Genomic DNA, 22,422 nt, shown 5'->3' with positions numbered 1-22,422 from the left:
ATGCTGGTGGCACCTCTGTGATAAGAAAGTGTAAAATATGCTCCGCAGCTGCTTAGGGGGCGTGAGGGGGGAGAGGGAAATGGGAGAAACAACTCTGCAGACACCAAGGTCAGTGAAGGAGGGGGAGGAGGTGCTCCAGATATCCACACTGCAGCCTGTGGAGGACCACACACTGCAGCAGAGGGAGATGCCCTGAAGGAAGCTGGAGCCGCGGCCCTTGGAAGGAAGGTCATGCAGGAGCAACATTTTTGGCCGTGATTGGGGCCCGTTGGGGACCCACACCGGAGCAGTCTATTCCTGAAGGACTGCAGCCCATGGAGAGGGCCCATGCTGGAGCAGTTCATGAAGAATAGTGTTCTGTGGGAGGGATTCCACTCTGGAGCAGGGGAAAAGCGTTAGGAGGAAGGAGCAGCAGAGACACAGTGTTACGAACTGACCGCAAGCCCCATTATTCTCCATCCCCCTGTGCCGCACTGCGGGGCGAGGAGGTAGAAGAGTCAGTGATGAAGAAGTAAAGTTGAGCCTTTAGGAAGAAGGAAGTGTGGGTGGGGGTAAGGTGTTTTTAGCTTTGTCTTTGTTCCCCACTATCCTACTCTATTTTTAATTGGCAATAAATTAAATTACTTGCTTACAAGTTGAATCTGTTTTGCCCGTGACAGCGATCCCTAAGTTATCTCCCTGTCTTTATTTTGACCCACAAACTTTCCCACCTCATTTCCTCCCCCTGCTCTGTTGAGAAGGGGGAGTGAGAGAGCGGCTGGGCAGGGGCCTGGCAGCCAAAGTCAATCTCTCTGTGGAAGTACAGAGGGAAGTCTCTGGGGGTGTGGAGTCCCACCACCTCTCGTTTTTTTAAGGACAAATGCAACTACCACTAGAAACAGCCTTTGTAGTAAAGCCTCCTCATATGAAATATTCACGTTCTGATAAGGAATTTTTAACTATTTCGCTCATTCTTTATGCATAATCATGGATCATCATTAATTCCCTAGTACAAAACCAGGTAGCAGAAAAGTGGCTGTTCACTTGCAAAAGGGGTTTTAAGATGTTTAGGTTAACCATGTATATACATTTCGCTCTGAGATTTGAGTGGCCTCTCCCTTTGCTAAACTGACAATACCATGAAAAGGTCTACCAGACAATCCTCCCAATACTGGCCAAGACCTCGTCAGTTCCTCCTCACCCCACAATCTCTAGAGAGAGTTACAAGACTCAAAGAAAAGGAAAAGAGGATATGAAGTGAACTTGCACATGGACTATCCCACCTGAAGAACTCTAGGTTTAGTAACTGCTACCTACGTTCAAATCACAGTTCGCATATGTGTGCAAGTTGGAATCAATTCCAAGCTGTGCCCTATACATTAACAATGACCTGAAAGTGTTGGGTTTACTCACATGAAGAGGCCAGTACAATCTTGAGGAGCACAGTTGCCCCCAGATGTTCCCATCAGGCAAATACACCTACAGAGCTACAGACCAGGAACTCCAAAGTTATGTTGTTTAAAAACACTCTAGTAACTAACCACTGCTTCACCTAGATTGCCCAATGGCCTCTAACAGGACTAGCATCCATTTTAGTCCCTAAGCCAGGACAACCATTCATTCAGAAATGAAGGAAGGAAAAAAAAAAAAAAAACAAAAAACTTTGGGGATAGTGGCAACGGCCTTGGTTTTCAAATATAACACAACATAGCTCTTAAGTTCTAGAAGGCAGCAATGAAACCTCAACTCCAGAAGAGTGAGGTTTAAGAAATCAGTAGGGCAAAAAACCCCCACAGAACCTCAGAAACATTTAGGTTGGAAGGGACCACCCTCACACTAAAAAAAAGTGTTTTCTTGTGTTCAGGTTGAACTTCCTTGATTTTCATTTGTGCCCATTGCCTCTTGCCCTGTCAGTGGGCACTGCTGAGCAGAGCCTGGCTCCCTCTTCCTCATTCCCACTCATCAGGTATTTATGCACATTGGTAAGATTTCCTCCCCACAAGCCCCCAAGCCTTCTCTTCTCCAGGCTGAACAGCCCCAGCTCTCAGCCTCTCCTCATATGAAAGATGCTCTAGCCCATTAATCATCTTTGTGGCCCTTCACTGGACTTGCTCCACCAGTCCACGCCCTTCTTGTACTGGGGAGCCCAGCACTGGACACAGCACTCCCGGTGAAGCCTCCACCAGCGAAGAGTAGAGGGCAAGGATCACTTCCCTTGACCTGCTGACAACACTCTTCCTAATGCAGCCCAGCACACTGCTGCCCTTCTTTGTTCCAAGGATGCATTCTTGGCTCATGGTCACCTCCTTGTCCACCATGACCCCAAGGTCCTTCCAGGTAAAGGACCTTCCAGGTCCTTTTCAGCTGGCTGCCCCCCAGCACATACTGCTGCAGGTTGTTATTCCTCCTGAGGTGCAGGACTTCACATTTTCCCTTGCTGATCATCACGAGATTCATCTTGGTCCAGTTCTCCAGGCTGTCCAGGTCCCCCTGAATAGCAGGACCATCATCTGGCACATCAGCCATTCCTCCCAGTTTGGTATCATCTGTAAGCTTGCTGATGGTATATGAACTCTGTCCCATCTAGGTCATTAATAAGGATGTTAAATAGTACTCAACCCCATACAGACCTGGGGTACACCACTAGTGACTGCAATCACAACCCTCTGAGCATGGCATTTCAGTCAGTTTTAAATCCACCACACTGTCCACTTAGACAGCCCGTACTTCATCAGTTTGTCTGATGACATTATGACAGTACCAAAAGACTTACTAAAGTTAAGATAAAAACCATCCAGTGCTCTGCCCTCATCCACCAAGCCAGTCATCACAGAAGGCTACAAGGCAGGTTAAGCGTGATTCAACCAGCATTTCTCAGTCCCTCTTCCCTTCAGGACCATATCTCATGGCATTCTTCCAAGCAGATACCTGAAAAGGTAAAAGTCTGCTCTCCTGAAGCCTAGGCTTGTGCTGTTGCTTTTGCTTTGCTCCCTCCTCTCAGGATCTTGAGCCAAACCCTACCACCTGATAGTCACTGCAGCCAAAGCTGCCCCTTACCTTCACATCAACAAGCAGTTCTTCCTTGTGTTTAAGCATAAGGTCCAAAAGAGTGCCCTTCCCTAAGTGGCTCCTTGTCAGGATATTGTCATCAATGCACTCCACAAAATTTCAGGAGTGCGTGTGACCTGTTGTGTTGTTCCTCCAGCAGATATCATGGTGGCCCCATGAGGCCCAGGAAGTGTGAACAAAGGGCTTCCTCCAGTTGTCTGAAGAAGGCCTTTTCACTCTTTTTTGATCAGGTGGTCTGCAGCAGATACTTGCCACAACATTGTCCACGTTAGTCTGCTCACTAATCCTGGCTCACAAGCTCTCAAATAGCTCATCATCCATTCCTGTGTATTTTCATGCATTCCAGCTACTCCCTCACATAAAGAGAAATGTTCCTTCCTCGTCTTCCTGATCTGTCATTCCCGAATTGTCCTTCCTGAACAGCCTGTACCTACCCTCTTGCCATGCTACAGCTGCATGAGCTATCCCACCACTTCTCCATCATACCAATGAGATTGCGCCTGTGCAACTGCACACTAATTCCTCCTGTTTGTTCCTTGTGGCATCTGCATTAGTGCACAGGCACTTCAGAAAGACACCTGGTCATGCTGATTTTCCAAAAATGGTAGGAGAGCTTTCCTCACAATGCCATGATGTACACAATTCCTTACTTATGTGCGTAAGTTTCAGGTGGACATCTTTCATCCCTGTTTTCTTGAGTCTGAGATTTCTCCTGCTCACATCACTCCACACTGCTTGCCTGCCAACCCAATCAACAAATCCCTTTTTTGATTGCTGGTTATACTCTCCCTCCCTTATCGTTCCTGGCTTATAGCTCTCCTAATCAGGCTAGCAAGCCTGTTGGCAAAGATGCTTTTGCCCCACTTCGATGGATCCCATCTCTTCCAAGCAGTCCTCAATCCTCAAAGAGGTTCCCATAACCATAAGCCCCCAAGGTCTCCTGTCAAAACCAGCTGTGCAAACAATGGTTGACATGCAGGATCAGTGCACCCTCTACCCCTCACCAGCAGGATTAAGAAAACCACCGGAGCTCTATGGCCTTGAACACTACTCCCAGAGCTGTACAGTCACACCCGACACTCCCCAGGTCTCCCCAGTAGTATTGTTCGTGCTGGTATGGAAGAGTAGCAGAGGGTAAACATATGAGGGACAGACAAGCTTTGGCAGCCTTTCCACTATGTCCCAAATGTGAGGCCCTGACAAGCAACAAACCTCCCTATGATGACAGAGCAGATACACTGATCCCAAGTTTAAATATATTCCATGATCCCAGCAGGAATTGTAACAATAAGGCAACAGAAAAGTTTTAATCATATTCTACAAAAGCCTAGGAATCATGGATGGGGAGTAGAATAACAGTAGCTTTAACATAATGGGCAGAAACTGTTGCCAGGCAGACTTAGGCCAGGAAAATAATGACAAATTTTGATCCCTGCTGTGTTCAACTTGACCACCTGAATATAACAATTAAAAAAAATAATAACATAAAATTCTACTCAACCTAGTAGAACCCTTCCAGCTATTAAGCAGAGAACTTCTCATGGAAAAAAGAAAATGTTCTAGTGAAGAACACAGCTATTTGCAAAATAAAAGGATAGTGGACTTGGCTGGTAAACATTTCCTGCTAGATCTGCTCTCAGACTACAAGGAGAAAACAAATAAAAATCTCTAACACCACCGCAAATCTTCAGTATCTCAAAAAAGAGGAAAGCCTAGCATGAAAATTCTGAAAAGAACAGGTTGCTACAGGATGAGAATCCTGACAGTATCCCCACATTCAGGAGAGCAAAATGCTCTTGAAGAACGGCTTCATAAAGAATTAATGCTGTGGTCTCCTGGTGAATTCCGGGATAAGACAGAGTTTAAGTTATTTCTGACAATTTCCAAGACAAAGGAGTCAGAAAATGTTGCTCTTCTGCATGATGCTGGAGGAGTGCCATTCGTTAGCCAAACATTAAGGGAAAAGAATTTTCTCTTTTAACAATTTGGGATGCGACCAAGACTAAGATCATCACATGGCTCAGATCTACTGTCCAACGTACATTTATTGTGCTGGGAGGGTAGCTAAGAGGTTGTCGTCCACATAACCTTTTCCAGCCCACAAACTGGGAAGGGGAACGTGATTTGTGGGATGACGGTAGAATTAATGTTCTTAACTTTTAAAGGTACAGCTGGGATCTACAGGAGGATGTCAGCCAAGGGAGAACTGTGACAGAGCAGAGTTTGTTGAGAGAATCTCTGCTTGAATAAATTCTGTTTAGAATAGCCTTATCAAGACAGTGATGCCTGCCTGGGTCACCTGCTCTCTCCTGTGCAGGAATGAGAGGTTCAGTTTGGTTGCTCTCCACATTTCAGCAGGAAACTCAAATGAGCACAACACCACTAGAGAATCCTTGAATGACCAAGGGACTCGCCTACTCTGTTGCTATACATGGGGTCCTTTGAATGATAAAGTCATCCAATCACTACAGCCAAGTGCAGCATCTTGCACCTGGTGATTAGCCAGTCTCATTTGCAGAGAAACTGACAAGCACATCTTTTGTAAGTAGCTTCCAAAATACTTAGGATCCTCCTTAGAGAGACAGTATTATTTGCTGACAGAGAAGGTTGAGAATATCAGAGTATACTGACCAGAAACTAAGGAGCTCTTTGCCAAGTCAGGCATGATCTGACACCACAGCACTGCAAAAGAATGATCTGAAATCCTCCAGAAATCAGAAAGATGCAACAGGTTCAAAAAAGAGATGAGACTCTTATGTACTACTAAAAGAATCAGGACAAGAAGATCACTGCAATTAGGGGGAAAGCCGGCAATACCAGCAGCAAGCTAAGTTTCTAGTCAGACAAGCAAGGGTGTGCTGCACAGTAGGTGCTCTTCCACCTCTTAGGAGCTGGCTAGAGGAGTCAGAAACAAGAACTGGTAACACTGTGGCTGGTGGTGCCACAATCCTCTCCACAGTTCTCATGGCTACGTGCTAGTTATCCTTGTGCCCAGGCGACCCAGAGAATGTGCAGTCCCGTGGGACAGGCTAAACATCTGAAAAGTACTCTACTTCTGGCAGGAATGGACCCTAAATGCCAGAAGAGGAACACGCACTACAGCTCAGCACGTCTTGTGAGCAACCACAAATAAATACGGACTGTGAGTGCCAAGAGCATTAGCACAATAACAACAGAACAGCTGGCAAAAAGGACTTCTCCAGAAAAGATGATGATGGAGGTAACTGTCTAAGACCAATGGTCTCAATTCTGAGTAGTCAGCTGTTGTGGTTTCGGGCAAATTTACCAAAACCAGACTGACAGATGGCCCTTCCCCCATCACAGGTAGCTGCAGAACTGAGTGCTAAGAACTCAATTTGAACACTGATGGACACCACATTCTGTTACAGCTACGGATTCACTTCCCCTGCAACAGCAGCTACTCGCCCTTTTTTTAAGATTCAGCTTGTCTGACCAGGCCAAACTTTATGACTCTCTGGAGAAGTCTAAGCTGTAGCACTATGGATTGAGATCTGAAAAAGTGGCTACGCTGGAAGCAGTTCTAAGGTCCAGTCTCTTGACTGAAGGCCTAACTAGTTGATGACCCTTCAGACAATCCAGGAGAGTGCTCAATACATGAGATGCCGAGTTCAAAACAATACTTGGGTTCACACAGGCTGTAGGTTCAGGATGAGACACTGCATCAAGTACACCAAAAGATTTCAGCAGAAATTACTGCCTGCAGCACTTTTCTTCTTGTACGTGCTGCAACTGGAGGAATGGACTTTTCCCTGAGGCTATAAAGCATCAAGTATGGGATAGATGCTAGGATGTATGGAGGAAATCAGAGTGGATTCAATACTGGGCTGTAGCAGAGCAGGTTCTGCATAAATCACACCACAACTGAAAAGGCTGTCACAGCAAACACCCTCACACTGGTAAGCTGAGAAAAGGTCAACGTGCAAGGGCACACGGGCTCAAGTCAGTACAGACGGAGCAGACAGGGCTGCTGTGCCCCCTGCCTCTTGCGCTACAGCTGAAATCTTCATTCATCATATTCACTCAGGAGCAATTGGTAAAGTTTGAATGGACTTGTCAATAACCAAGGTACAGGTTAAAATTTCAGGATACTTATAAACAGAAGGGTTGGCTATTTGTCATCACCCACCTGGCCTTGTTTCCAGCACTCCCTGAAGATCTTCCAGTTGTTTTTGTTGCTAGGATCATGAAGGCAAAGGAGTCTACCATCACACAGCCAAGAGTGAGAAGTGTGTGGATCGAGTACATTTAAGCCCATTACCATCTCCTTCACCTCTCTCTGTGTGTCAGCTATATTACTAGCTCGTTTTGCAGCATCAGACGTCTTCTTATTTTCCACCACAGAAGCGATGATATGATCTAAGAAGTTAGGCAGGCTGGCTTTACCTTTGGGCCCCTAGAAGATGTAAATCCAGAGGTAAGTTTAGTCTTGCAACAGCATACATATTAATGCATATCTGCTCTCTTCAGATTTTAGTCATGGACATCTTGCTATTAGAAAAACATGCAACAGTAAAAAAATCAGCTCAGAGACAGGTGCGTATCCAGCAAGGACCTGGGCTGGATCAAGCCAAACCTTAACTTCTCAGGGAAGGAGATTACATCACTTCTCAGAAGCAGCCTATTCCACTGCTTGAACGTTAAGAGGGAATTTTTTCTTGTATCTAGATAGAATTTCCCCTGAAGCAACCTGTGTCCGTTGCCTCTTGCCCTGTTACCATGCATCCTTGTAAAAGGAATACCTCCGTATTCTTTACAGCAAAATAAGATCGATCAGATCCCCAAAGCATTCTCTTTTCCAGGATGAAGAGAAACAAAGTATCCTTATTCCAGAAAAGGCATCCAGAAACAGCAACTACATCTTAATTTTTTAAGTTCATATTCTACCTTAAATGCCTTTCAAGTATACATAAGTTTTTTTAAGGAACTGATTTGCTCATAGGTTATTGTCTTTTTCTGTGGTATTCTCTTGCAATATTTTTAAAGATGCGGAATTTAAAGTGAGCTTTTATAGGGATGATGATTATAATTTAAACAATTTAAAGGCTGCATTTAACTAACTTTCTTGGTATCTTGCAAGGAATAGCTTCTCCAGAGCAGTAATAAACCAAACCACAAACTAACAATTAGCATCACAATTCTCTACAACTTTGTGGGGAGGTGAGCTTTGGTGAGATACTGCATTTGTTTCAACATTTAAGAATAAGATACTATAAAAACATTTAGATGAAAACTTAAATCCTCATGCGATTCCTTCCTAGAACAGGTATCACTGAAGGAATACAAAATTATTTACCGCAGAAGCTGCAGAAAAAACAGGAGGAAAGGGGACTCCTGTGTCGAGTGGGACCTGAGGAAGCTTTCCTGGCCCCGTGTGCAGCAGGTCTCTGAGGCTGGAGCCTTCCGCTTTGCTGCTGGACGTCACAGGGCCCAACAAGAGGCTATTGAACAGCTTTGGGGTTAGTGGGGAAACCTTTGTACTGGAGTTGAAGGAATCCAATCCAAAGGGCGAGTGGGATTCTTTATTAAGCACTGACCTCAGTGATCCTGATTCTGCAAGATAAATATCAACATTAAAAAAAAAAAAAAAAAAAGAACAAAAGGGAAAGTTTAAATGATCACAAAGTTCTCCGAAATTATTTGCTCTTGCATTAAATACGATATTGACACAATCTTGTGATAAAGGTAAATTATCACTGCAACAGTGAGTGAGGCACCTCAAAGAGAATCAAAGATGCTGCATACTTCAGATAGATTTTACCCTTAGTATGCTGGTAGGGTTTTGAATAACACAGTAGATTTGATCTAAATGTGTTTGATACACAAGAAAACACAACTCTAACAGAGTCAATTAAAAAACATTTCTTTGACTTTCTGAATTAATGTTTCAATATGAAATATTTCAGATTTTAACTGTAGTCAAAACACTACAGTGACTAACCCCTGCAAAACTAGTGGAACCGTCATCAACATTCAACATCGACATATAAAGTAGTTCATGCTAGACATACGGACAAGAAGAAATCCTGTGTTAGTCATGCTACCTCTGACAGCTGGGAGGCGTATTCTGTAAACAGTTATTTCATATTAAGAATCACACTCAAACTATTGAACATTAAAGAAGTTCTAAGCTTTCATCTGACCCTCCAAGTGGACTCTACTCTCTCAATTCTTCAGAAATGCACTCTTCCCATAGCACACAAAACAGCTTTATTTACTTCAATAGTTGTAAAGTGACAAAGCCGCATGTGAAATTAATTACCATCATTTTACATCAGGATACCAGCTGCTTATTACTTAGAAAGTAAATACAAGAACTGGCACTGAAATAAACTGGGAGTGACAAGACAATATTTTTATCTTCAGTGATATCATCATCTTTCCAGCTTTGCATATTTCTAGGCGTGTAAAATAAAACTTGTTCTAAGAGGCAAAGGAAGAAAAATGACCATGTTCTTTTCTATTTAGGGCTAGGCACTCTCACAAAGAACAGCAACCAAGCAGTACGTTATCATTTATCTTTTAGTTCCAACCCCAGAGGGCATGTCTTCTGCTCACCTTTTGTTTCTTCTTTTGCTTTTTGCGTTGCTAAGTCTGCAAGCCAGTGTAAGGCTGATGATGGAGCCGTTTCTGGACAGAGCGGTCTGTTAGTCTTTATTTCACCGGTGTTATTGGTTGGTAACGACTCTGTTTTTGCAGATTCTTCTATCCTACTATCAGCTGCTTCAGATTTTGGAGCAGTGTCTGTTTCTGGTTGCCCCACTCCTGCTGTCCCTGCTCCAGAGGAAAAGGTGCTCTCATTCCCAGAGGCTGATGCACTAGTATTTACAGTCGGAAGCTAAAACAAAAATATAAACAACTGCTAAATGTTGAATAAAGGGAAGAGTTTGACTTGGGAGACATTTTAGTTATCCAATGCATTTATTTTTTGTTTGTTCGTTTGCTTCAAGAGCACAGTAGAGTTTCTCGATGCTTATGTAGCAGCAGAGTACAGGAGCTGCTTCTCTGTGTGCATCAGAGTTTGTATAGTGGTATGAATTCTTACCACGTCATCTTTTAACACAAGCCCAGGCTTTTTGATTCCTTTTTTTATAGGAGGACTTTTGTGTGAACAAAACCAAAACTGTTCTAGATTCCGCATAACATTCCGGAAGTGGAACAAAATAAATGCACATGTTGCAAGCTAGTCATAGTGGTTTGTGTCAAGATACAGCATCAACATGAACAGCTTCCTACTCAACTTCCACGTAAAAGTATTAGCCCAAATACCCACTTAGTAAATAACAGTTGAAGCACACATCCCTGAAAACTGTCCCAGAAGATTTTTGCTAAGCTAAAACAGTCAGAATACATACAGAAAAAATTAAGTTTACGCTTCACGACAGATTAGTCTGCACGACCTAACGTTTTAATAGATCTTAGAAATACAGTGTCAAACAAGGCAATTTCAGCCTCAAGTTACATACCTGTGATATTCCATTAGTGACAGCTGGTCTCAACACCGATTTGTTCTGCCGGTTAATACATGGACAATTGGCTTTAATACCCCATTTGCCTCGTGCTGCATGAACCATGTCTCCAATATTGTAAAGCGCTGGAAAAAAAATGACAATCTTTAATATCACACATGAAGAAATCTAAAACAAGGATTTACCTATAATATATATTCAGAGGGGTGGGGTTTTTTTTTAGTACTACTGCTAAGCGTCTTTAGGACCACATACTATAACAAGACATTTGTCTCTGAATAGTGAGGAGAACTGTATTAACACTAATTTCACGATGTCACTGAGAGGCTGTCAAGCCTGGCAAATCCTACAGATTATCATCTGCTCCTACTATTCCATGTAAGGTCCAATGATACCACAATGAGGCAACTTCAAACCATCAAGAGACTATATATCCCTTGGAGCAACATTAAAAGGGATCAGGAGTGCAGGTGGTGTTCTCATCTGTCCTCCCAGCAAGAGGAAGGAGGTAATGAACTGAAGAGGTGAACGCCTGGCGGTGTGGCTGGTGACATACTCAAGGTTTTGGCTTCTATGACCACTAATCTACCTTTGAGAAGTCTGGTCTCTTGGGAGCTGATGGGATTCACCTGCTCAAGCAGGGCAAGAGAGTCTTTGCCAACAAGTCGGCCAGATTTACACAGAGAGCTTTAAACTGGATTTAGTAGGGGAAGGAGATGGAGATTTGAGCAACAGAGAAGAGCCAGGGGCTGCTGATGTATTAGGAACCAATGCATTAGGGAAACACCTGTGAAATGCCTCAAAGGAATTTAGGCATGTTCCTCTCAAGAGCCGACAAGGTTGGTAGCCCCGCTGAAGTGCCAATACACCAATGCACGCGGCGTGGGGAAGAAGTAGGAGGAGCTGCAATTTGTTGTGCAGCTAGAATGCTATGATCTAATCGTTATCACTGAAACATGAGGGGACAAATCGCACAAGTGGAGCACTGCTGCGGGGTTGCTCTCTATGGAGGAGGACAGATTGATCGCACAGAGCTGTCTTTGAAAACAGTGATGAACAGGTTGAGAGCGTATGGGTAAAAATTAGGGGCCAAGCCAACAAAGGAAGCCTCACTGCTGGTGTTTACTACAGGCTGCCTAACCAAGGGGCGCCTGCTGGCACAGTGTTCTCTCTTCAACTACAGGAAGCATCATGCTCACAGGCTCTGATCCTGATAGGAAAATTCAATCACCTTGACACCTGATGGAAAAGCAGCACAGCAAGCTGTAAGCAGTCAAGGAGACTTTTGGAGTGTGTTAAAGATGATTTTTTAATCCAGGAGATAGATTGTGCGACCTGAGGAGAAGCATTACTGTACCTGTTGTTCCCAGGGACATGTATCCTGGGAAGAATATAGGGATGCTGTCTGGAAGTAAAGGGATGGGATCAGGAAAGCTAAGGCACAGCTGAAGCTGAATTTGGCAAGGGAAAGTCCCAGTGACTGGAAAAAGGGAACTATCACACCCTTTTTTTAAAAGGGTACAAAGGAGGACGCTGGGAACTACTGACCAGTCAGCCTCATGGCAGTGCACAGTAAGATCATGGAGCAGATTCTGCTGGAAGACATGTCAAAACACATGGAAGACAGGGAGGTGATTAGAGACAGACACACAGCTTCATCAAGGGCAAATCGTGCCTGACTAGTCTAGTGGCTTCCTTCAATGGAGTGACTGCATCATTGGACAAGGGAAGCGCAACAGATGTCATCTATCTCGGCTTCTGTAAGGCCTTCAGCACAGTCCCCCACAACACTCTTGCCGCTAAATTGGAGAGATACCGGTTTAACAGACGGACTATTCAATGGGTAAGAAATCGGCTGGATGGCCTTGTCTAAAGAGTTACAGTCAATGGCTCTATGTCCAACTGGAAATCAGTAACAGGTGGTGTCCCTCAAGGGTCCTTAGTGGGACCAATACTATTTAAGATCTTCATCAATGACAGACAGTGGGATTGAGTGCACCCTCAGCAAGCTTGTGGATGACAGCAAGCTGAGTGCTGCAGCTGATTCACTAGAGGTAAGGGATGCCATCCAGAGGGACCTTGACAAGCTTGAGTAGTGGACCCATGTGAACATCATGAAGTTCAACAAGGCCAAGTGCAAGGTCCTGCATCTGGGTTGGGACAACCCCCAAAATCAATACAGACCGGGGGATGAAGGCATGGAGAACAGCCCCGCAGAAGAGAACTTGGGGATACGGGTAGATGAAAAATTGGATGCGAGCCAACAATGTGCGCCTGCAGCCCAGAAAGCCATACTGTATCCTGGGCTACGTCAAAAGCAGTGTGGCCAGCAGGGCGAGGGAAGGGATGCTCCCCCTTTACGCTACTTGGGAGTCCTGCGTCCAGCTCTCGGGTGCCCAGCACAAGACAGACATGGACCTGTTGAAGCGGGTCCAGAGGAGAGCCACAAAACTGATGAGAGGGCTGGAACAACTCTCCTATGAAGAAAGGCTGAGACAGTTGGTGTGCTTTGTCCTGGAGAAGAGAAGGCTCCGAGGAGACCTTACTGTGACCTTTCAATGCATAAAAGGGGATTATAAGGAAGATGGAGAGAGACTTTACCAGGGCCTGTAGTGACAAAACAAGGGTAAATGGTTTTAAATTGAAAGAGGGTAGGTGTAGATTAAACATAAAGAAGAAATTTTCACTCTGAGGGTGGTGAGAGCCTGGCCCAGGTTGCCCAGAGAAGCTGTGGCTGCCCCATCCCTGGAGGGGTTCAAGGCCAGGTTGGACGGGGCTTGGAGCAATCTGGTCTGGTGGGAGGTGTCCCTGCCCAGGGCAGGGGGTGGGACTAGATAATTCTTAAGGTCCCTTGCAACTCTAACCAGTCTATGATTCCATGATCTTTAGGACCACTTATGTAAACAGTCAAGTTAATGGTCAGCACTGACCACTTTTCCTCCCCCCAACAGAAAAGATATTTCTTGCAAGTTAACCAAATTTACTGATACAACTAAAAACAGCTGAGCGCAAGAAGTCGCAGCTAGTATGTGAAGGGTGTTAACTTGAAACTCACGGCTTGATCTGACTTGGGTTACCTTCCCTTCAACCTTTCCGCTGTAGCAAGTGGAACTCTCCTCTAAATCCATGCTAGAAGAGGTATCACACAGAACGCCAACCATCTTAGTATTTTTTCCACTTGCTTGCTCAGAATTGAGATAAAATTTGGAAATTTTCCTTTCAGGTTTTAAGCATTACCTGTACCAGGAATGATCTGTGTCGGCATAAGATTCTCTGGTTCATGAGACTGACCCTTTGCACACTTCAGCCATGAGAAGACTTCCTCATCACCGATTTCCTCCGTCTCTGGAATAAAGGCACAAAAAAAGTAAAATTTTGTACAAAAGTCACTAAAACTTTACAATAAAGAATGTTTCTGCATCAATCTAACTCCTTGTTACAGAAAGGAGATCTTTGCAACGTCTGTTTACTAGCTCATCTTGTCATGGTTCCAAGCTGTTAAGATACTACTTAATTTTTCTTTTATACTCCCTGAGGAAAAAATGGAACTATAAAGTGGTCTCTCTGAGTACACAGCCTATGCCTGCTAATGTTGTAATTTTAATAATCAAAGTCTAACCAAATAGATAAAACACAGGCATCTAAGGAAACAAAGAACTGAACAGCAGCAGCATAAGACAGTATTGCCAAAGTTCCAAACCTCCAGCCTCCCAAGCAAATACTTACTAACTCTCCCACAAAACCTTCAACAGCTTCCCAGAAACTAACCCTGCTGAAACGCAGCCAGGTCAAAGATTACAGTGGGGAGGAAAAAAATCCAGTACTCACCACTACGTGGACGATTCTTCCTCAGCCGATAACAGTCCAGACAGACACCAAAACCACACTTGCGGCAAACCCAATGAATATTGAAGAGTGTTGTCTCACATACATCACACATTTCCCTCACGCCACGTACTGCTCGCTTCCATGCCACTTTCTCTATAAAGAGAGGGAACATTAGAAATCATTGCTTTGACATTTTGCATTTCTCCCACCTGAGAGTATCACAGTAACATTGATAAATAAATAATTCACAGAAACATGACCTGAGCTCAGAGTATAGAAACACATACTTTTTACACCCAGAGACAAGTTCTTTGAGTTCCTAGTCCTGTGACACAATTAAAATCCCCATTTTTAAGTGCAAGGTCAAGTCCCAAAATGCACAGAGTTCTCTAGTAACTGAATTTCAAGAAGCACTTACGGAACTTACAGCAAAATCATAAAACTTCTGCTAGTTTTATGAACAAATAACATGAACTTATAAAACTATAAAGCAAGCATATTTAGTTTTACTAACTGGATGCCTATCAACTCTTTGGATTCTAAACCAACACATTTGCTGAGGAAGGGGAAGTCCTCTCCAAATGGCTGCCCTTGTACATCCCAGAAGCTAAATGGAAAAATCAGATATTCAGAGCTACCCATGCAACAGGCTGAACTGGGTACCTTTAGGAAATTTTTTTCTAAACCCACTCTCCTTGCAGCAGCAACCCTGGCAACTGGTTGCTCAGCTGAGTCCTTGCAGGCTGAACACAGGCCCTGCTCCCTCCCTAGAACGCCCTGAGCTTTTATGGGATGTCCCCGGAGTGTAACAGGTTAGGAATATGTAAGTAAAGCTGCTCATTGAAGCATAGGCGGTCACTGTAGTAAGTGTTCTGGACTTATTTCTATTTTCTTAGGAGTATGGATCAGCTGATTTCTGCATTTATTTATTGAAAAATAATTTAATGATGTCTGGGGAAGTTACTGTTAGCTTCCTTGGTAGCAATGTTGCACTGATCCAAAAGAAAAATCCCAAATGCTGGTCCCACAATTACACACACCCCAAAGAAGTGAACGTAGCCTTCTCTTTGGAAGGAGCAGCATTTTAACAAGAAATTGCATTACACTTTCAACTCTATTCCACTGCATTGTACACACATTACACAGAGAAGATGGACAAAAAACCCATCAAAAGCCCAGCTTACGATGTGGTTCCACCATCATCATTGCCTCCTTCTCTGACATAACGAGCTGGCAGAACTGGTCCCCAACGTTGGCCAGGATATATTTGGAAGTTTCCAGATCAATCCCCTCTGCAGGGGAGGAGGAAGGAATCCATAGGCTCATGGCATCAGGGTCACTCTGTTGTGGGTTCAAGAAACCCTCTACTCGTAGAATACCTTTCCGGGTAAATATCAGCCTGCAGAAAACAGGATGAAGTAACTGAGAAGCTGCTCAACCACCTTTAGCTAGCTTATAATGCCATCTATGTCAGCATATAAACCCAGAAGGGGGGAAAAAAGGCTCAAGCTAGAGTGCTATACTATACAGCCAGTACAATTATTACGCAAATCTAAATAACACAGAAAATAAGGTACACAAAGGCAACGGCCGCAAAACCCACTAGAATGAATCCCCAGGTCCCAGTAAGCATTGGTGGGAAATTCCACATACAGGAAATCGCTACAGCTTGGTAAGTCGTATTTCTCTATACTATTAATAGAAAGAGATGACAAAACTCAATTTATTTGCTGCTTGTAAAATTGTGCATGGTTCTCATTCTCTAGTTTAACTCAGGAGAAAGTTATTTCCCAACTGTTGGGAAACCAATATTTCAGTTCTGGTTAGGGCCACTAGCACTTGGCAACTGTTCTAACAGTTCACATTACAAGACATACAAAAATGTATTGTATTTTATTCTTGCCACTGCTCTCCATAGAGACAAGTCACAACTGTTCGATCAGTAGCTGTTGACCCTCCTAGTCCTTGTGTCATAAAAGGTGTAACGTAAGTTACAGAACCCTGAACATCTCCTGCCAATATTAAAGGTAACTTCATTTTCGAGCAAAAACAATCTTGTCTTTAACCTCAAAGCTAGATTAATTTTTAACAGGTTCAGGAACAGAAGCAGCTATAATCCTTACTAAAAATTCACTTCATTATTTATATGCCAGAAAGTGCAAAAACATCTTTTTGGAAAAAGATGCATAGCACTTGCTAGAATAGTCAGTTAAGGAAGATGAAGAGAAGCAGGACAGGCCAAAGAACCGGAAGACGCACAGAACACAGAGAGAAAACATTTTTAGTGTTCTACTAAAAATCAGTTCTGTACTCAACAAAACCTAGTCAAACACTAGCCTCATGCTGGCAATGTTCAGTTACTTGTTGACCAAATTAAAATTTTATCTCTGTTCTGAACGCCTTAATGAAAGAGGGAGAGAACAGTTACTGCACACAAACTGCTACCCAGCAGTTAAATTCCACACAATAAAGCAAATTCCATCTCCTGAGCTGGGCCTGGAGGCTCACTTCGTAGCACATGGCTGTATTTTCCAACAGCAGCTCTTCCTGCCCAGGGAGGGAATTCCACTCAGGTGATGTGAGGAAATGCAAGACACTCAAAGTCTTCTTTATTGTACCCAAGCACATTAAGTAAGTAAAAGATAATTACTTTGTGCTTGGACATGGTCCAAGCTCTGTCCACAGACTACATATGAAGGAAGGAAGAATTTGAGCACCTCCTGAAATGGAAGAAGCGACACGCCACAGTTGAGTCGTCCTGCTCTTGTTCCTTAAATTTGCGGTACCGCTCCAGACGGCACTCCCGGCACTTGTGCAGATGTGGAGCTACATTGATGCAAGACCCATCCTGGAGAAAAGGCTCACCTGACTGCTTCAGCTTCCTCACCTTACTCATATCTTTCAGTACAGACTGGCCAACTGGGTGAGGCAAAGTAGAAGTAAAAATCCATTAGTTAACTGCAAAAGCAAAAGGATACTGCCCCAAAAAAACATATTTTCAGGGATCTGTACGCTCATACCTGTGTAAAACCAACAAGACTGTTCAAATCTGCAGCATACCACACTTTTGTCCTGATAAATGTATGCATAAACATTTCTCAAAGTGAACATGTTAACTCACGTACAAGAATCATTAAACTCAAGCCTTGTAAATGTCCCGTGTCCTGCCTACTGAGGTTTACACCTGTGGTTAGTTCATCACACAGGAGATATCCCAGTATCCCACCTCCTTGGCCTCCAAGACACCCTGCATTCAAGTCATCACCTTTTAGGGGAGCTGTGCGGGGGCGGCCCTTTGGGGTTTGCTTCCCTTTCCCTTTGCCTAGCAGCAGCTCAGCATTGCGCTCGGCGTTGGGGCCCAGCTTTGCCATCAGGTGGTCTGGAATTCCCTTCATACAAGCCTTGGCGTGCAACTGGTCTTCAGAGTCACTCAAATCTGACAGGTCACTATTGGTACTGGAGTCCGAGTCCTGTTTGGATGTCAAGCTCCGCTCATCTAGAGAGAACCTTTTCACAGCTTCAAAAGGAGCTTTGTTCTCCTGGGGAAACTCTGCCTGTGAAGAGAAAAAGCTAGATGGGTGTCTGCCAAACACATGAGAAAAAGTTTTCAGAAGAGGATTGTCCTGCTGCCCAGGTCCAACAGCTGGTTTTTCTTCTGTTGGGCTGGAGGAAAGTGTGGGCATCTCAATAGGCTGTGTCAGGTTGGTGGTTGGTGAGCTGGAACGGCCATTCCCTACAGTGGAAGGGCCCTGAACGCCAGCAGCAACTGTTGAACCGGGAGTACTGGAGATCATCTTTGAGGAGTCAGTTGTTATAAACAAGGTTTTCTTCTTAGCTAGAGAAGAGTCTGCAGAGGTGAGTGATTCCGGCCAGCCAGAAGTAGCCTTATGACCCACAGGTACAGACGGAGTAGAAACTCCTGTCTGAGATGAAGATGCAAAGCCACTGAAAGGACTAAGTTCTGCTTTCTCAGCAAATGCCAGGAAAGGGTTTGAGGGTTCCTCCCTTGATAACTTTGGGGGCTGTAAAAATAGGTTTTCATGACTATCTGCGGGGCGAGTATTCAATAGACTTCGTGAAAAGGCTGGAGTAAGGGTAGGCATAGATTCCACAGGCAGCTTCCGCTCCATAGAACTGCCAGACTGGCCTCCTGGCTTAGTGTCCGCTGAAAGAATTTTACTTTTACAGATCCCAGCACCCACACCCTCTGTACACTGCTTGAGCGAGTCCCGACTAGAAGCATCTTCAGTCAAGCTCTCTGAAATGACTGTGAAGTAGTTACTGGAAGGTAGATTTTGGGACATGCATTGAAAAAACAAGTTCTTGGACAGATCAGAATCTTTCTGAGCCTCTTGTCCAGTACTACAGCCAAAAGGAAATCCAGAAGGCTTGCTTTCTGGAGTCATCACTCCATTTGATTGGCTCCTTCCACCCCCAAATACCAAGGACTGGGGAGCACTTGGGAGAGACACTCCAAATCCAGAAGAGGCCAAAAGTGAATTCCGGGAATTCTAAAAAAAAAAAATTAAAAAGCATTAGTCTATTGAAGGATTCTTGTTTGATTCAGCAATACTGTGGTTCATCTAATTGTACAATTAGCATTCTCCTTATTCACCTGTAACAGAAACTTCCAGCAGAATTACTTACAATGAAGGAACTTCTTTAAAGATTCTGCTAGACTAATTTTTCCTGCCTACAAGCTATTGAAATTAATGAGCTAACAGTGTCCATTACATGCTAAATACACATGGAGAAAATGAACACTGAATTTCTTATCATGATTGAGAACAAAAGTGAGACTCAAGGTCAAATAATTCACAAAAACCCAAGTTATTTAAACTGCTGATTGTTTTAATTCAAATCAGCAAGAAGGGAACATTAAATGAAACTGCTTGTCAATAATTTTCTCTCTTTCACCCTCCCCCAAGATCACCCTGGAGCTTCTCCCACTTAACCAGCACCCTTGAAATAATTAACTTAGTTTACAAAGTTAATTAAACAAAGAAAGCCCTCTAGCAGTTAGTGAACAAACTGTTCCATGGCTGCCGACAGGTAGATAGATGCCTATGACATGGTGCCTTCCAGGGAATTACTCAGTAGAGGTTAAGCATAAAGGGCTTAATTTTTTACAATCTTTAAATACTGGGGAAGTTTTCTGAATTGCAGATTTCTACTAGAAACTACTATTGCAGATTTCTACTAGACCTGTAACTGTGATATGGAATATTCACTTGTTCTCCTCTCAATTTATACTTACTCAGATTTTCCAATTCTTACAGTCCTACTGTAACTGATTATATTCTGCAACTCATTCAGCAGTTCTATTCCTTGGGTTTCTTCTCATGAGGAATACTCATGATTAGTACGCTTATACTCCAAGGCCATGTTAAATACAACCACAGCCTCTGTACAACATATCTTACTGGTCATTAGTGTCACTGCATACCTATTACACTGCAAACTAATGTTTAGCTTGTTCCTTGCTATCAGCCTCCAGCTGTAATAACTTTAATAACATATCAATGTCCCCCATGACATGCCCCAGACATTAGGATTTCAGATATTTCTTTTTAGAGCCAAAGTAATTTTCACAAACTGAGTTCTAACAATTTTAAAAAGCATATAAATATGAATACAAACCAATCTTATAAGTAATCTCAGGGACCAAATCACACTGTGATAAAGTGGACAGTCTGAAGCAATAATACATGTGAACTATCTACAACACTCTTACTGATTTATGTCAGGTTCCCTCCCTCAAGGAAAACAGTTTGAAATGGATTAGAGGTCTGCCTGCATATCCTGACACCAGATAATTAATAATGATTTAAAATAATGATTTGTGGGTAGAGAGAAGGAAGGAAGAAGACATGGTACCAAAATTTCTCAGTACAACTAAAATTATTCCTTAATACCATTGATGATATGACTGTTCACCTACACAATTTTTAGGTAGTCCCACTCTGAACTTTTTTCTTCTTTTTTTTTTTTCTTTTTTTTTTTCTTTTTTTAATTTGGGGGGTAGGGGTGGTGGAAGAGAGAGCAGGTTATATTGCCATATAACAACTTAATTATGCAACACTCCTATCTTCTACAATTCTATTTCTCCTTTACACTTCACCATCTAGGAATCCTTATCCCAAGGTAAACACCCCACATTCTCCCCCTTCCATTAGCTAATACTAAAGACAGGGATGAAAGTAACCCATTTAACCTCCTGGCAATCATCTTGGGCTCTCTAATGTATCTCACATTTTCTTCACTTTTTTTATATAGTAGACCATGGGTTTCTTAATTTTTGCTATACCTACTGAGGTGGGGTTTTGTTTTGTTTTTATAAGCCTTCATTTGATTACTTAAAGAGTCTTCTATTTTGATTTTAGGGATTTCCCTTCTATTTTTCCACTTTTCCCCTTGAAAACAAAGGCATAACTAAAAGGTCTTCAAGCTGCTTCTGGACTGAGCTCTTTACTAAAATTTATTCTAAAAGGTACCTATCTCAAATGTTTTACTTACTTCCTTGTTTTCAGCCCTAGACTGTATATGATGCGACTGCTCATTTTTCTACTACGGAGATATCATAGCTGTAACAGAGAAGCTGGGCATCTAGAAAAGGTCCTTTAAATGTAGACTCATTGTCTTTCTGATTTGGAGGCTTTTTTTTAAGTAACTTAAATGTTCAACTCAGTGCACATTCTCATGCATATTTGTTTATATAAAGGCAAGAGATATTGAGTAGATTATCTTCCACATGACACAAAATTAATTATATCAAGTGCAGTGCTTAAAGTGATTTTAAGGCTCCATTTCTCAGATTAAGGCTGAATAAAGGTAAGAGTGATAAAAAAATTTGTCTCTTGCAACTCCTCCACCAAGTTATCTTCATTTTCTTTTGAGTTCTTTCTTAGATCAGGTAACAGGAAGGCTTCCTTTGGGAGGGGGGGACTCATCAGAGAAAAGTAATTTTCTCAATACCAAGGACACACTTTCTAACAGGAATCTGTTGCAAATCCACGTCTTTGCAACAGATCTTTGCAAATCCACAAATGCTGGATTTGTGACCTACTCACCTCTCCCTGGGCCTGCAATCGGCCTGTTTTCAGTTTCTCCTGCCCAGTAACTGCTGGCAAACTGGTATCAGAGATTCTCACAGTTGTTGGCGTCAAAGCAGTTGTAGTAACTGCAGCTGCAGAAGTCACTGTGCCTTGGCCACCCTGTTCCAGTGATTTTCCTGTCTCTTTACATCCAGATCCAACTAGTAACGCTTGCCCAGCCACAGAGGAAAACGGAGTGAAGGGCAATGGTGTGTCACCGCCAACCGGCTCATCCTGAACTACTAGTGTTCGGCCATTCTCTTTGGTGTAAGTGGCAAAGCGAATACTGCGATTAATCTGAGGAATGAATGAAGGCAACTGTTTGGCCCTTGGATCCAGTCCTGGTTCGCTATTGGAGCCTCCTTTCCAAGGACCTCTGCTTGCCTCGCCTCCGTCACTACCATTATTGTCCACCTCACCCCTCTCCTTCAGCTTCTTTGTTGCAGGATCACACCCAGAATCTGAAGCATTTTTCCTCCTCCGTCCATCCTTTCCCTCCAGACTTTCTTTCTTCTTTTTCCCTTTAGATGACTTAGGTGCTTTTAGGCTCCCTCCCTACAACAGACAAAACCACACAATCACTAAACAGAACAATCAGGATACCTGCTCAAAGAACATTTTGCTGTTAGAACAGAATCACTTACGCTTCTTTTAAGGTTAGGAACATTTAATCACAAATTGAGACATCTAAGAAAAGACACTACGTGAACACAGAACACAAGCGTAAGTAGTCTTGTCTTTTTTTGTACTAGGATAGGATCTTCACAATAAACTTTCTAGCTGAGTAGCTACAGCAAAGCAGCACATACCACATTCATGGCAGATTTTGGGAAACATGCAACATGGTAATACTCCAACATAGTTCTTGCTAATGTATGAAAATTATCTGTACACTAATTTTTGCTACAAGTCTAATCTCCACAGTCCTTCTGAAGGGCACGCTTCCTGTCCACTATCCAAAGCAC

At 43.2% G+C, this 22,422-nt stretch overlaps 1 protein-coding gene across 1 annotated transcript in view; it reads right to left on the bottom strand.

The window, feature by feature from the left end:
- The window catches only part of KDM3B (lysine demethylase 3B), a 58,918-nt gene that overhangs the window by 12,489 nt on the left and 24,007 nt on the right, over positions 1–22,422 (bottom strand). Inside the window, exons 7-16 of the mRNA XM_074155567.1 lie at positions 21,434–22,012; positions 17,629–18,874; positions 17,081–17,282; positions 15,548–15,762; positions 14,364–14,516; positions 13,773–13,880; positions 10,533–10,660; positions 9,625–9,904; positions 8,363–8,619; positions 7,196–7,462 (exon numbers count right to left, since the gene is read on the bottom strand). Coding sequence (XP_074011668.1) covers positions 7,196–7,462; positions 8,363–8,619; positions 9,625–9,904; positions 10,533–10,660; positions 13,773–13,880; positions 14,364–14,516; positions 15,548–15,762; positions 17,081–17,282; positions 17,629–18,874; positions 21,434–22,012 — 3,435 coding nt within the window. The remainder of the gene's footprint in view (positions 1–7,195; positions 7,463–8,362; positions 8,620–9,624; positions 9,905–10,532; positions 10,661–13,772; positions 13,881–14,363; positions 14,517–15,547; positions 15,763–17,080; positions 17,283–17,628; positions 18,875–21,433; positions 22,013–22,422) is intronic.

This window comes from Numenius arquata, chromosome 11 (assembly GCF_964106895.1).
Source record: "Numenius arquata chromosome 11, bNumArq3.hap1.1, whole genome shotgun sequence".
Lineage (NCBI taxonomy): Eukaryota > Metazoa > Chordata > Aves > Charadriiformes > Scolopacidae > Numenius > Numenius arquata.
The sequence above is the reverse complement of the archived record's forward strand: the minus strand, read 5'-3'. Positions and strand labels throughout refer to the sequence as shown.